This window comes from Bolinopsis microptera, chromosome 2, assembly GCF_026151205.1.
Source record: "Bolinopsis microptera isolate Bmic1 chromosome 2, MBARI_Bmic_1.0, whole genome shotgun sequence".
NCBI classification, from domain to species: Eukaryota; Metazoa; Ctenophora; class Tentaculata; order Lobata; family Bolinopsidae; genus Bolinopsis; species Bolinopsis microptera.
Window position 1 is genome coordinate 14719323 of NC_087073.1, and position 14676 is coordinate 14733998.

The 14676-nt window shown below is 40.6% G+C and overlaps 2 protein-coding genes across 3 annotated transcripts in view; both read right to left on the minus strand.

Moving 5' to 3' along the window:
* LOC134826226 (FYVE, RhoGEF and PH domain-containing protein 4-like) overlaps positions 1-14676 on the minus strand; it is a 434713-nt gene that overhangs the window by 373676 nt on the left and 46361 nt on the right. The window lies entirely within an intron of this gene.
* LOC134826233 (T-complex protein 1 subunit beta-like) overlaps positions 1-14676 on the minus strand; it is a 92338-nt gene that overhangs the window by 904 nt on the left and 76758 nt on the right. The window contains exons 2-7 of one of the 2 annotated variants that reach the window (XM_063838537.1): positions 4378-4405; positions 4106-4174; positions 3527-3643; positions 3157-3303; positions 306-1062; positions 51-191 (exon numbers count right to left, since the gene is read on the minus strand). In XM_063838537.1, the coding sequence (XP_063694607.1) occupies positions 51-191; positions 306-1062; positions 3157-3303; positions 3527-3643; positions 4106-4174; positions 4378-4380 (1234 nt within the window). In that variant the 5' untranslated portion in view covers positions 4381-4405. Of the gene's footprint in view, positions 1-50; positions 192-305; positions 1063-3156; positions 3304-3526; positions 3644-4105; positions 4184-4377; positions 4406-14676 lie in introns of those variants that run through there. The other variant, XM_063838536.1, reaches the window with a different exon arrangement.

Consider the following 14676-nt stretch of genomic DNA (forward strand, 5'->3'; position numbering starts at 1 on the left):
TTAGATTATTGATGATGTACAGATAGGAGTCGACAAATGTAATAGCAAACCTCCTCCGAAGACGGTTCTAGTTTCCTTGACAGTCTGAGTAAGGACACAGAGAGCGTCGTGGAGAGATCTCTCGGATTCGTCAACAATCATTTTAGTTGCCCCTCTCAACACTACGGTACAAGCTTCGCCCTGTTTTACTCCTGTAGTGAAGACCAAGATTAAATTCGACGCCGAAATTTAAAGTATTATTATAGTCTGTCAATTCTGATATTTTCGCAGTGGAAATTTGGTCTTAAATTTGTGGGAAATAGTACCTGAGAATTTGAGGAGCTTGTCTTCTCCGAGGATGACTTCTTCGATAAGTTTACATTCTCCTAGAGTGACCTTTTCAGGCTGATCGAAGGTGGAAACTATTTCAGCTCCCAAAACCTTAGCCAATCTTTCGATGCCATCGAAATCAGCATGCTCGATAGCCATAACTCCGGCATCAGCAAACAGTTGGTCGGGGTAATCGTAGATCAGCTGTCTGTTGATAAAGCAGGTGATGTCGTGTGTTAGAATCTTTTCTACTTTCTGCTTCATCTTGTTCTTCTCTGCAAGCTCGATCTCTGCTACTTTAGCTGTGGAATCTACTTTAATTTTTGATCCAAAGATTTTGATCTTATCTGTATCCATAGGAGTGTTAGCCACGAGGATTCTGGCATTCTCGATACGTTTTGGCTGGTTGTGTCCGATTTCTTTTTCAAGAAGGAATCCCTCATCCAGATACGAGTCTTCGATACTTCCTCCGGTTTTCTTAAGAATCTGGATAAGTTCTAAGTCAGTACTTCCGTTCAGTCTCATCACAGCGTTTACAGCAAGTTCGGCAAAGTGCTCTTTATGCTGGTTTAGGATCTTTGAGCTGAGTGTGGTTCTAGCAATGTTCATCAGGTCTTTCTTGAAAGCTTCGATATCTTTGCCGTTGTCGATGGCTGTGTCAGTCAGGACCTTGATGGCAACTTGAAGAGCGGCCCTGTATCCGCTGATGATGATCTGGGGATGCAGCTTTTTTGACACCAACTGCTCTGCTTCCTGAAGAAAAAATGATATTTAGCAAGAGACACCTGTATTTGGCGCATGTGTCCAACTAACAACTACAGCCAAACGGTGCTGTTCCTTCATTTTAAATAGCCGTCAAAACTTTGAAACCACAATTTCATCATTCGATGACATTCAGAACACGCAACGAAAAGAGGTTGTCGTAGTCTGAGCTATGCCATTGATATAAAGGATCACGTAAATGTTCTTTTATGTGCTTCTAGTTGTTGCCATGAAAAAGCACTCGTAAATACACTTCTTGCTTCTATAACATTCTTAGCTTTCAGTCATCAACTAGTTAATCCGGACGTACGTGATTCCCGCGCGTAGAATAATCCAGAAAAAGGACCTCAAAATTTGTCGTTTGGCGAGCGCGAATAACGGCCAGTAACATGCGCCGGCGAATAATGCAAGCTTGCTTGTGAAGGTGATGTAACTACTGGATAATGGATGTACATGGATTCGATGGATGAAATTGAAACGAGAACGTTCAGAGGACAGCTTGAGACATGAAAAATATGGCATGTTAACGGTCAGTCGGATAGATTTCTATGAAAATTATGGACATTGATTCCACAAAGATCATCTACATCAGCTTTTGTGAAGCGTTAAAGAGTCGATCCATTTTTGCGTGCAAAAGTTGTAAAAATTGCCAATTGGCAAGTTTTCAACCAATTTGCGAAATGCACGTGCGCGATTATAAATATCCAGGCAACGCGTGATGATCACAGTTTCGTCAGTATAATCTCTAATACGTTCCCCCTACTGAAGTTTTTCTTGAACATTCAACGAGTTTTTCATTTCTAAAATGGAAGAAGACTCAATTATATTAGCTACGGCTATATTAATCATTATCCTGGCAATAAGCTTGTTTGGATTCTTCATATACCTCATCAAAGCTGCCAGGAAGGACAGCAGGACAGCGATGACCAGACTACACGCTGTTATCCTCAAAGTGCGCGAGGCAAACAATATGCAGGAGCGCACTTTCGAGGAGTTTGAAAGAATGGTTACCAAAAGACTGCGTAATGTTTTCAAGCCAATTACGGCACTCACAGCAGAGCATGGAGCTCAAACGGATCAGATCACAGAGGACCTGGAGAACGGAACTGTTGAAGATTCATCAACACAGACCTATCCTCAGCAAGGACCTGCGAATCCCGCTCCGGACACTGTTGAGAAGGACCTGAACTCACAGATAGACCAGGTGGGACAGGATACCATCTCAAAGACTGAAGAAATGGAGGTTTGCTCCCTCCCTCAGCTAACGGTTCAACCAGCGATCTCTTCTATTTCCATCTCCGTTGAGGAAGAAGAGGAACCGACCACCAAGAACGAGGCAGAGACTGTAACCATTGCCATTGACTTGGAACCGAGTAACGCTCCTCAGGCTCAGATCAGGGCTTGCTCTTTGCCACCACTAATGGTGAGGACATCTCTTTCCTCCAGCGTTTCCATCCCTGTCTGTGACAGAGAAGATTCAAGCATTGAGGTCGATGAACCAACAACAGTTCCAGCTCCTTTCGTTCCTAAGAGGATCTGTTCGCTGCCTCCCATAATGATTCGACCTGCTCTCTTGTCAGATGTGGTCAAACCAATATCTGATTAAGAGAAGCAACTCTCGAATGAACGCAGAAAAGAACTGAAAAGACATGGACCACCACATTGACGACATTTTACTACAAGATCCAGGATTTTACTACTATTTTATGACATTTTAAGTGGCCAATCAACAAATCGTGTTTGTGCCACTTTAAAATCATAATCCAGGATTTTATCACCACTACTTAAAGACATTTTAAAAGGCCCTCGCACCAAGTCGTGCTTGCGGTCTCAGTGGGGGGAGCTAGATAGTTTTTAACTATCTGCTTTTCGTGCCAGCCTCATAGCTCTGCTAGATCTTGCCGTGTGGCGGGATATAACAGAACTGGAGGTCCCACTGCCGCGGATCTAATCCGGCTGATGATCCTGGAGTGCGGTCAACTCCAATTTTTATTTTAAATCTGTAAATGTTTCTAATGAAACACATTATCAGGTCAAACCAGGTGAAATGAGGATTTCCCAGTATTCATCATTATTTGAACGTACCCTGAGAAGTTCAGCAGCTAGAACAGTTACGGAGGTAGTTCCATCACCAACTTCATCGTCCTGAACTTTGGAGATGTTGACAAGGACTTTAGCAGCTGGGTTGTCTACTCCGATAGAGCGTAGGATTGTGGCTCCATCGTTTGTAACCTAGATTTAAAAATACATCATAATTGTGTGTTTGTGTTCAACGGATCTGAAATAATCATTGAGAAATTAAACACTGACTATTTTCTGTAATTTGGTAAAATCATCGACGGCCGAATATTACAAAAGACCACTCAATTTGGAAACTTCCCTATCAGAATTAGACTAAAACGGCAAAGTTTTAACAAAACTAGACACGATTGACATGAGTATTTAAAACACTAACCTGGATATCACCGGGGTATCCATCTTGGCCCATTTGGACTAGAATCTTATCCATACCCTTAGGTCCCATGGTACTCTTGACAAGGTCTCCGATGGCAATGGCGCCGATGAATGAACTCTGAAAGTTAAAGTAGATTTAAAGAGTTTCCAAGTAAAATGTTTCGTGACTTAAATTAAGAAAATATTGCCTATACAAGGGTCGACCGAGTCCTCGGCCTCGGTTTTACCGAGGAATAGCGATTTTTCCTCGTCCTCGGCTTCGGTCAGGAGGACAATTCCTCTGTTTGCCTCGGCCTCTGTTAAAAATTAAGTTGCTATTCCTCGGCCTCGGCGAATAGCAATCTTGAACAAGGGTCGACCGAGTCCTCGGCCTCGGTTTTACCGAGGAATAGCGATTTTTCCTCGGCCTCGGTTTTATCAAAGCAAAATTTCCTCGGCCTCGGTCGCAAATCCTGCCCTCGGTCGACCCTTGTGCCTATAACAAGGTTCTAAAACAACACACAATTAATTGACTGTTACTTTAAAACTGAATTTCACTTGGGGGGAGGGGGGGGGGGGGGGGGGGCGGGGGTACACTTACCATTCGGGCATGCTCAGCCTTCTCTTCCTCTGCTCCTTGCCTTAGGATTTGGACTGGATTCATTGAAGTCTGAAACATTTGATATAAAGTTTGGCGGAGTTAATGACATTCTAAACGGCAGATGTAGGGCTTGGATCATGAGAAAGCCGTTAATAGTATTATAAAAATATACGATACTATTCATTCAACTTATGTAGTTTCAATTGCAACGCTGAATTGAATTGAATTCTATCAAAATGAAATAAATGGTATACCGAAGGAGATTTACTCACCATGATGTGAAGGAACCTTGCTACTACTAAAACGGATGTGGAAGGTTAGTTACAAAATAACAGTTAATTGTAAATTAAGAAGAACCCATTATTATCAATCTGTGCTACCTTTTAAGGGGGGGGGCCAATGGGTATTTTTTTGTGAAACTTGATTTCGAGATAGCAATTGACCAACAAACTAAGACCAGTGACCGAACTTTTGAGGGGGTCCCGGACCCCAACCGCCAAACGGTGCGCGCATGGCAGCCACGCCCATATTTGGTCCAAATTAGGCCCAATTTAGCCAAATACCCTGAACATGCCCAAAACCAAGGTTTATGGTGCTCTACTTGTAGCTAGTGGTCTCCTGAACTCGTATATGAAATTTCATCAAGATTGGACAAAAAATGACTGAGTTATGAGCCAAAAACCATATGCCCATATTTGGGCATACGCACCAAATTTGGTAGATTTCTTCCCATAAATTGGTCAAATATCAATATTTTTGAATGAAACTTACTTTATATGAAAGGTAAGCCTAAACTACATATTATCTGTAAGTTATAGCTTTATATCTGTTTGAATGTGGATACTAAGGCGAAAAAACCACTAAAAATGAACTAAATTGCCCATATCTCGGTTCGCGATATTTGCGGAATTGATCTCATTAAAATTGTAACAACTCAATCAGTTTTCAAAATTTTTGCATGAAATTTTCGAAATCGACTCGAAATCGCATTTCCACCTTATTTTAAATACGGATTTTTGATTTAGGCCTCCAAAAAAATTTGGCGGCCAAATTCTGAATTTTTGTGAGATAATTTTGGAATTTGGCCGCCAAATTTTTTTGGAGGCCTAAATCAAAAATCCGTATTTAAAATAAGGTGGAAATGCAATTTCGAGTCGATTCCGAAAATTTCATGCAAAAATTTTGAAAACTGATTGAGTTGTTACAATTTTAATGAAATCAATTCCGCAAATATCGCGAACTGAGATATGGGCAATTTAGTTCATTTTTTGTGGTTTTTTCGCCTTAGTATCCACATTTAAACAGATATAAAGCTATAACTTACAGATAATATGTAGTTTAGGCTTACCTTTCATATAAAGTAAGTTTCATTCAAAAATATTGATATTTGACCAATTTATGGGCCGAAATCTACCAAATTTGGTGCGTATGCCCAAATATGGGCATATGGTTTTTGGCTCATAACTCAGTCATTTTTCGTCCAATCTTGATGAAATTTCATATACGAGTTCAGGAGACCACTAGCCACAAGTAGAGCACCATAAACCTTGGTTTTGGGCATGTTCAGGGTATTTGGCTAAATTGGGCCTAATTTGGACCAAATATGGGCGTGGCTGCCCTGCGTGCACCGTTTGGCGGTTGGGGTCCGGGACCCCCTCAAAAGTTCGGTCACTGGTCTTAGTTTGTTTGTCAACTACTATCTCGAAATCAAGTTTCACAAAAAAATATCCATTGGCCCCCCCCCTTAAGATAAAATTCGATTCAGGATCAACAAAAATATATTCGACAATCAAGCTGTCTGATACATTTGTAACATATTAATTATTAAATAGTTTGTAAAGATTGAGCAGGATATAGTTATTAACGTACAAATTGATGATTGCCTTAAGCATCAATTTATGTTGACGAGTGTTCACTTAAAGTCGCTAAAAAAACCGTCTAGTGTTGGCTCTGAAATTTTGTGTGTTTTATGGCACCTTAATGACCTTAACAAAAAAAAAGAGGGGGAATGTATATTGTATTAATGCCTGAATGCTGTGACTAATTGCTAGATTGAAGTGCAACAGTAGTTTCCACTAATGCAGGGTGAATTTCAGCTATGAAAGAATAAAGTTGTAGCTAGAAAATAGGTTTCCCATTGACTGTAAGTACTACCTCCATTAAAGAACCCCACTAAAGGACTCGGCTGCTATAAATTAAATTATAGAGCTGCTATAAACCCATTTGACACGGCTGACAGCTGTTTCTGTTCCCTTTGTACGTATTTTTTAAGTGAAGACACAGTTACTACAGCAGAGAAGTCTACTTTAACTTCACAACCCCTCAGTTCAAAATATTAGTCATGCTATTAGCATATCATAATGCAATGGAAATATGTAAAGTATTGTGTTAATGTGGTTTAAGGAGAAAAATCAGGAGACGTCAATGGACCTAACACCCTTGTATTGTTCTTTCGGTGACAATTGCTCGATTAGTAGTCCATCTGGCTGGATGGGGAGCATATTATTTAAGGGCCGAGCTCGATCATGAGATATCATTACAGACCAACAGAAACGTTCAAGTATTGCAGACAAAATGAAGATCCTATTCGTCCTATTCCTTGTCGGAGCTACTCTGGCTGAAGATCCTGTCTGCAAAGATAGTCATCCAGCCTGCCACGTTGAATGGTGCAAAGAAGGGGACTACATTGCTGAGGAGTACTGCCAGAAGACATGTGGTGCATGCAGAGCTCGACCGGGATCCCGGCGCAGCCGGTCCCGGTCCCGGCCGGGATTTTGTTTTTAGCCGGGATTTTAGCCGGGATTTTTCCAAAATAAAGTCGGTTTAAGAGCGTATATTTGAGCCCAAATTTCACGAACCTGTGAACATTTTCCGAAAAGTTTTACTACAACAGTGCTCTACAGTGTTTCTTAATAGTTAGATCATTTCACTTTCTCGTCGCCAAAAGTTTATCGAAAATTCAACTTTCAAGTCTTATGTGAAATGTTTATGTTACATGATCAAAATTCTATGAATTTTGATCAATGGTAGTTGGCAAATTTCAAGTCAAACAAAATTTACTAATGTTCAAAATTAATTATATGTTCAACTGTTCACTTCATGAGTAACAAATTACAAAATGTTAGAAGAAAGCTGAAGTCCGAACAAACTTAGAAATATTCAAGAGTCAGGGGCTCTCTATCTATCTCAGAGATAAAGAGAGAGATAGAGAGAGATAGAGAGAGAGAGAGAGAGAGAGAGAGAGAGAGAGATAGAGAAAGATAGAGAGAGATAGAGATTAGAGAGAGATAGAGTAGTTACTACTACTTACTGTCAATTTTAACTTGACATACTTCAGTTTGTTCTGGAAGATTTTATTTAACATATAACACTGTTTCATTTTAACTGAGATTGAGAAATATTGGAAAAATCCCGGTCCCGGTCCCGGTCCCGGCCGGGATGAAGCTAATCCCGGTCCCGGCCGGGTTTTCATTTCGATCCCGGTCCCGGTCCCGGTCCCGGCCGGGATGAAGGTCATCCCGGCCGGTCCCGGCCGGGACTAAATTTCGATCCCGGTCGACCACTGGGTGCATGTACTGTTGAAGTACTTCTACGATCTGCCGTCGAGGATGACAAAGTTCCTGTCTGCAAAGATACTCATCCAGCCTGCCACGTTGAATGGTGCAAAGAAGGAGACTACATTGCTGAGGAGTACTGCCAGAAGACATGTGGTGCATGTACTGTTGAAGTACTTCTACGATCTGCCGTCGAGGATGACAAAGTTCCTGAGCCTGTCTGCAAAGATACTCATCCAGCCTGCCACTTTGAATGGTGCAAAGAAGGAGACTACATTGCTGAGGAGTACTGCCAGAAGACATGTGGTGCATGTACTGTTGAAGTACTTCTACGATCTGCCGTCGAGGATGACAAAGTTCCTGAGCCTGTCTGCAAAGATACTCATCCAGCATGCCACGTTGAATGGTGCAAAGAAGGGGACTACATTGCTGAGGAGTACTGCCAGAAGACATGTGGTGCGTGTACTGTTGAAGTACTTCTACGATCTGCCGTCGAGGATGACAAAGTTCCTGAGCCTGTCTGCAAAGATACTCATCCAGCCTGCCACGTTGAATGGTGCAAAGAAGGGGACTACATTGCTGAGGAGTACTGCCAGAAGACATGTGGTGCGTGTACTGTTGAAGTACTTCTACGATCTGCCATCGAGGATGACAAAGTTCCTGTCTGCAAAGATACTCATCCAGCCTGCCACGTTGAATGGTGCAAAGAAGGAGACTACATTGCTGAGGAGTACTGCCAGAAGACATGTGGTGCATGTACTGTTGAAGTACTTCTACGATCTGCCATCGAGGATGACAAAGTTCCTGAGCCTGTCTGCAAAGATACTCATCCAGCCTGCCACGTTGAATGGTGCAAAGAAGGAGACTACATTGCTGAGGAGTACTGCCAGAAGACATGTGGTGCGTGTACTGTGTAAACAAATTTCATGTGTTTACCCTTAACAATTCGTAGAATTGCAATTTATCATTAATTACCTTGCATTTATTTATCTGTCGTTTTATTTGACATCTTGAACAACAATAACAATCTGACAAAATAAAAATCTGCATCACACTTTTCCCTTACAACAAATACTGTTTCTACAAGGTCTACTTTTATGAACTCATTATATATCATCAATTTATATTAACAATAACATCGAATTAACGTTGGTTCAATTAAGCTAACATCAAATTGATAAATACTAGATATTTTAAAACACCAATTTTTAAATCAGTTCCTTCATAATTAATCGGAATTGTTATCAGTGTGCAGTTAAACCATATAAAATATGTTAAAATCGACTTATATGTTAGCTTCATTGATTTTAAGGCTGCATTTGATTCCATATGAAGTTTATATGTCCGAGCATGAGACACTATGGTCTTCCTGAGAAGTATGTCAGAATCTTTCAGGCATTTTTCAATGGAACCGTGAGTGCTATTAGGGTAAATGATGAAATGTCTAATTGGTTCTCTGTCATCTCAGGCACTTGCCAGACATCCAGGGTCCTCCCATATTTATCTAAGGTTAACCATGCACCATTCGAAAGAACATCCTTTGACATCAGGGTCACTTATCCTAATTGCGACTCAAATACATTTAAGCCACTAGATAAAATCTACAGTGCGCATGAGAAAGATCTCTATGAAGAGAGTACTTCAGTCAGAGAAAGGGTCATTTGTCCTGCTAATCTTTACAACATCTAGAGGTATGGGACCACTCTGCACTGTGTTGGTAGGTCGTATCTCTGAGATGATAGCTGACCACAATAAAGAAGCTAAGAGTCTGGTCAAAAATCACATCAGAACACGATTCAGGTTTGATCTGCTACAAAGCACACTCATAGCACTCAGGGGAATCAGGGGAAGACAAAAAGCCAAGCACCTTGGACTGGATGACGTATCCTTCAATCTCATACCTCCGAAGACGAGCTATGAGGTCTCATAAGTTTGTTTACGTAAATTTTATAGATAATTTATTGTAGCTTTTGTATTGTGTACAATTTAACGGACGAAATAATCCCAGGGGGGACTCCCGTCTCTCAACCCGCCACTTTGGCGGGTAGTTGATACACCTTTCACAAGCAAGAGCCACTTTGGTTTACTTGCTGTGAGGTGTCTCAGCTACATGGGTTAGGGGTCCCCCCTTTTTATTATCTGAGGTTAACACTTTAATAAGACAATTAGTCACTGGCTGTCTTGCAAAAGGAAAAAATCCACTGACCTTGCCTTAATGCATCGCTCACTACAGCTCTTATGCTGGGTTGAAGATCAATGCCAAAAAAGACACCATGTACGGTTGTCAGAAGACCCTACATCAAAGGGACAGTATTGAGCTGACAGATAAGGGGACCTGTTGAGGTCAGTAACTTTATTTATCTGGCCTGGGTGCCAACATTAGTGGGAATGGTACCATCGACTGTAATGGGGGGGGGGGGGGGGGGGGGGATATCTGAGGGGGGCGCCAAATCGTTGTTTGAATGTGAGTAAAATTTAGCTTTATAACTGCCTGTGAATAGGTTACCATATTTTCTACTAGAGTGGAACCAATCGAGAGGGAGACACCGAAAAGGCTGGATGGCCTGTGGACTCGATAAAAGGTTGCTGCAAATTTTACGGGAGTTGACAACATCAGTCGAGATGCAATCAGGTATCATTGAACAGAGTGGAATGGTGAAAACCTGTTGTCATAAAGATGTGTGTGATGCAGGCCACTCTAACGAGATGTAGCATGCATGTATTCAATATAAACTTTAAGATCGAATTAAATATTATATCGAACGTGGAGTACTGAATGCAGTATTATTGGACAAGATCCTAATAACGTTGATGTACTGCGATAGAATATTGAATATTATCTGCTTAAACCACAGCCAAACATTTTTCAATTTTGAGACAAAACAAAATGTTTTTTTCGAGTCGAGCCCGCACGGCACGATCAACACTGTCACAACATGATTTAACATAACTATTAACATTGAAGAATATTCAAACAATAAACTGTAAATATTCAAACAATAAACTATTAAAATTTGACATCCACGAGGGACTCAGTTGGAATTTATAGCAAATGTGTGAAAGCTAATTCAAAATGGTTTGATAAATATCATATAAAATCAAATCAAGAATAATGACATAAAGATTATCACTTAGAAGAAAAGAGGAGTAAATCGGTCAAGTAGTGAATATTGGAAAGGAAAAGGACTTGCTTGCAATAATTTATTATTAAATCTAAAATAGCTAATAATTTAATAAATTATTAACAGGCCCCTTAACGTCGGCAATAATATACGCTTTATAAATTATATAAACAAATTGAAGTCTATTTTCCAATGTTGCTAAGTGTCTCTTTAGATCTGTTTTGGTCTTTCGTGGGAGTTCCCACATTTGTTGGTTGAGAATGCTCAACATAACATACATGATGCTTGACTGCTTTATTGACCCGGACAGGCACCGGGGGCAGACATCCCAACACCAGTGCGTTGGGACATAGTGTTGGTCTGCTTCAGGACGTGTTAGATCCTAGAGAAGCCGCCATCCCCTCTACTGCTTTAGCTCAGCGGCAGCATGAGCCCTGGTTTCCTGCCACATTGGTACCTCTGAAAGTACAGAAAAGTGGTGGATTTCGGGGTCCAGGATACTCCCTCTTTGTTCTTTATGGTGGTAATATTTCTCTGAGATGTTTGCAGAGTCTTTATTTCATGATCTTTCTAGTGGGATAAATCCTGGAGAGCATCATTTTGTCCCCAAAGAAATTCGACTCTCCTAATGAATGCTTTTTGTGTGCTGCTTTTTGTTAACACTTCATCTAGATAGGAATGTGAGTCTGTCCCACCCAGCTCTTCTTTCAGTTGCAGGTAACTGGTGTCTTGCACCTCCAGACACAATAGGCTTGCAATAAAAGAAATATAAAAATATGACAGTTCTGTTTTGGGTAATGACTTGAGGCTTGGTTTGATATAGATTTAGATCTCACAAGCAGAATAAGCAAGTTTGTGTGAAAAAACCCTTGCTGACCGGTTCGAGACTGGCTTTTGCCATGATATGATATGATCAATCCGCAAAGTAAACTCCTCCGATCCACTCAGCCGAAATCTAACATCTGTGGTTGAGAATTGAATGAGGGGGAAGCTGCACCCTACTATTTTTTATTGTAATGCATAACACTAAATGCTTTGGCGCGTCGTTGCGCAGCGGAAATTTTGCTTCAACGAAAATATTCAAACTTCGATAAACTATATTTATAAACTATAATCAAGCGGGTCCTTCTCGGAAAGGAAAAATGAAAACAAACACTATATGACTATTTTCAATTGATTTGCAATACGACTACAAAAATTTATTCAAGATTTAAGCAAAGGATGTTTGTATCACGTCGTGACCCCCACGGTCGTTTCACTACCCCTGTAGAGTTTCTACTAGGCAGTGCGCCATCGACAGTAAGACGCGCGCGCTGACCATTGAATGGTTTTTTAGCTCTTATTTCGGCCAGCACATTATTTTGGAAACAATCGAAAAGTTATAATACTTCCCATATAACAATTTTGTTGAAATTTGGTCAGCTTACGTAAACACTTATGTTCTACTGAACCTAATTTAGTTTGAGCAATTTCGATGGTCAGAATTTGAGTTATCAAAGAATTTATACCTATTTTTTCATTTTTAGACCTCTTAATCAAGACCAATCTCTCCCAACTAAATTAGGTTCGGTAGTTAAGTATGATTGGAAGGTTCTGACAAATTTTCAGCATGATTCATGTTCAGGAACCGAAGATATGACAGAATAATATGACAAAAATCAACGAATTTCGTCAAATTACGCGACTTTTACAACTAATTTTGCTCCAAAAGCCGCGCACCATCAAATATGGCACCAAGGCGAAGCTCACTGATCATTCCAAAAAAGTATAAAAAATTTGATACTGTGAAAATTCTCACAGTCTCTAGAAAACAATGGTACAAAAATTTTGAAAATCCGAGCAAGTTTATTTTTATCGTGCACCCCCTATTTCTACGATACAGGGGGAGCCACGCACTCGTGCACGGCGAGTCATACAACGTATGACAAAAAGGTGGATGCGCGCCGCACATCAAATATAGATCAATAATTTTTCTTGCTACTTAACCACCACGATATACTTTGACTGTGTATTGTTAATGGACTAGCCCGGCGCCTAACAACAATTACAAATAACAACAACAAAATTTCGAGCAGAAAGCGGCGCGCGCTACTTCGAAGAAATATTAGACAACTATTAACATTCGTCAATACTTTGGTAAATCGGTTATTGGCAAGTGCTACGAAGTAGCGCACGCCGGGCCAAACCATTAACAATGGTCAAGTAAATTCGGCGGAGCTGGAATTGCTCTATCCAGAGCCCTTGCAGTAGCGCTTGACGGATGTTACTCGTCTAAATTTCTTCGAAGTAGCGCGCGCCGCTTTCTTCTCGGCCCGAGCTACGAAGTAGCGCGCGCCGGGCCAGATCATTAACAATGGTCAAAGTAGCGCGAAAGCATATGGTTAGGTGAAGAGCTTGCTCTAACCAGAGCCCTCTCGCTTGCAGTAGCGCGTCACGCAGTACGCGTAGACACATGCAACATGACTATGTGAAGTGAAGAGCTGGAATATGGAATACCATTCACCGAGTTGCGAAGGATCATTAACATCGTGAATCAATTTTTAGGTGCGCCTTTTTCTATGCCATATTGCATATGCGCGGCTTCTTTTAATTTTCGAGCGCCGAACTTGGAACTTTTTCATTTTTGCGTACATTGCTTTATACTATCCATGATCCAGAGCCCTCTCGCTTGCAGTACGCGCGGCGTAGACTCATGGCTTGTGAATTGCGTATATGTGAGAGAAACGAGCAATCGACTAGTAGTAGTATAACTATAGCATATAGTAAGTTAAGTAAAAATTTGTAGGTTTATAACCTACCCTAGGACGCGCGCTGAGTTGGACGTCGACGGTCCTGATATTTGAAACAAATATTTTACGAGTATCACCCGTTAAGTTTTAAAAAATTTGTTCCGTGGTCAAAACTAACACGTTTGACGTTGTATATCTGTATACCTCGGCTAATGATTCGGCGGAATGACAGGCTGAGCGCCGTCCATTTACAGTGCGAACATGTGGTAGTGGTACTGGTAATGAAGCTGTTAATGTTAATGCAAGGTCAATAGTTACCTGGGGACCTCAGGCTATCATGTTCTTAAATAGAGATTAGGCGGAATGACAGACTGAGCGCGGCCCAGTAAGGTCAATAGTGGAAGACTCAAAAAATTAGGAATCATGAGATACTATCATTAACAATTAATTATGATAGTATTAGTATCCCATATGCCATACCATGATCTGTGTTCATAATTTTGATTATTCAAACTAACTTGGCAGACTTTTTGACCCGTATTCGTGCAAGATTTCAACACAATTAAAAATACCAGCTTTCCAATATTGTAAACGTAAAATGATGCATCATTTCAGCTTTAAATTAAACGAAGTTTATGCGATCGTCATAAATTTAGTTCTTTTTAGTTTAAGATCACCGATCGTTTCATCAATACTTATTTACCCCACTTTCTTGCGGTTTATAATCATCAAACTATGACTCGACCATATATCGTAAATCCTTAGGTGTTAGGATAATTAGCCACTCGAAAGTCTAATCGTTGGGAGGCAAAGCAATTTCCTGACACGTAACTAAAAATATTAGTTGGGCCATTCTTTAGATCGCTGTCATTTTTCAAAATACTTTCCACTTTCCTCTATTAGTCACGTCAATGAACCAGTTTGTGATTCGCCTGTACTTTTAATTTTGATTTGATTCGGCATACCGATAGGAAGGAACAATGAGTCATACGTGGTCGATCACATATTACTGATTACGTTATCACTACCTTATCGGACCTTATTTGGACGGACATTACTTGAACGCTGGAGGCCCTAGCGTTCACCTTAATGTCCGTTCAAATAAAGTCCGTTCAATTAATGTCCGTCCAAGTTAAAGTCCGTTCAATTTTTTTATATAAAATTTT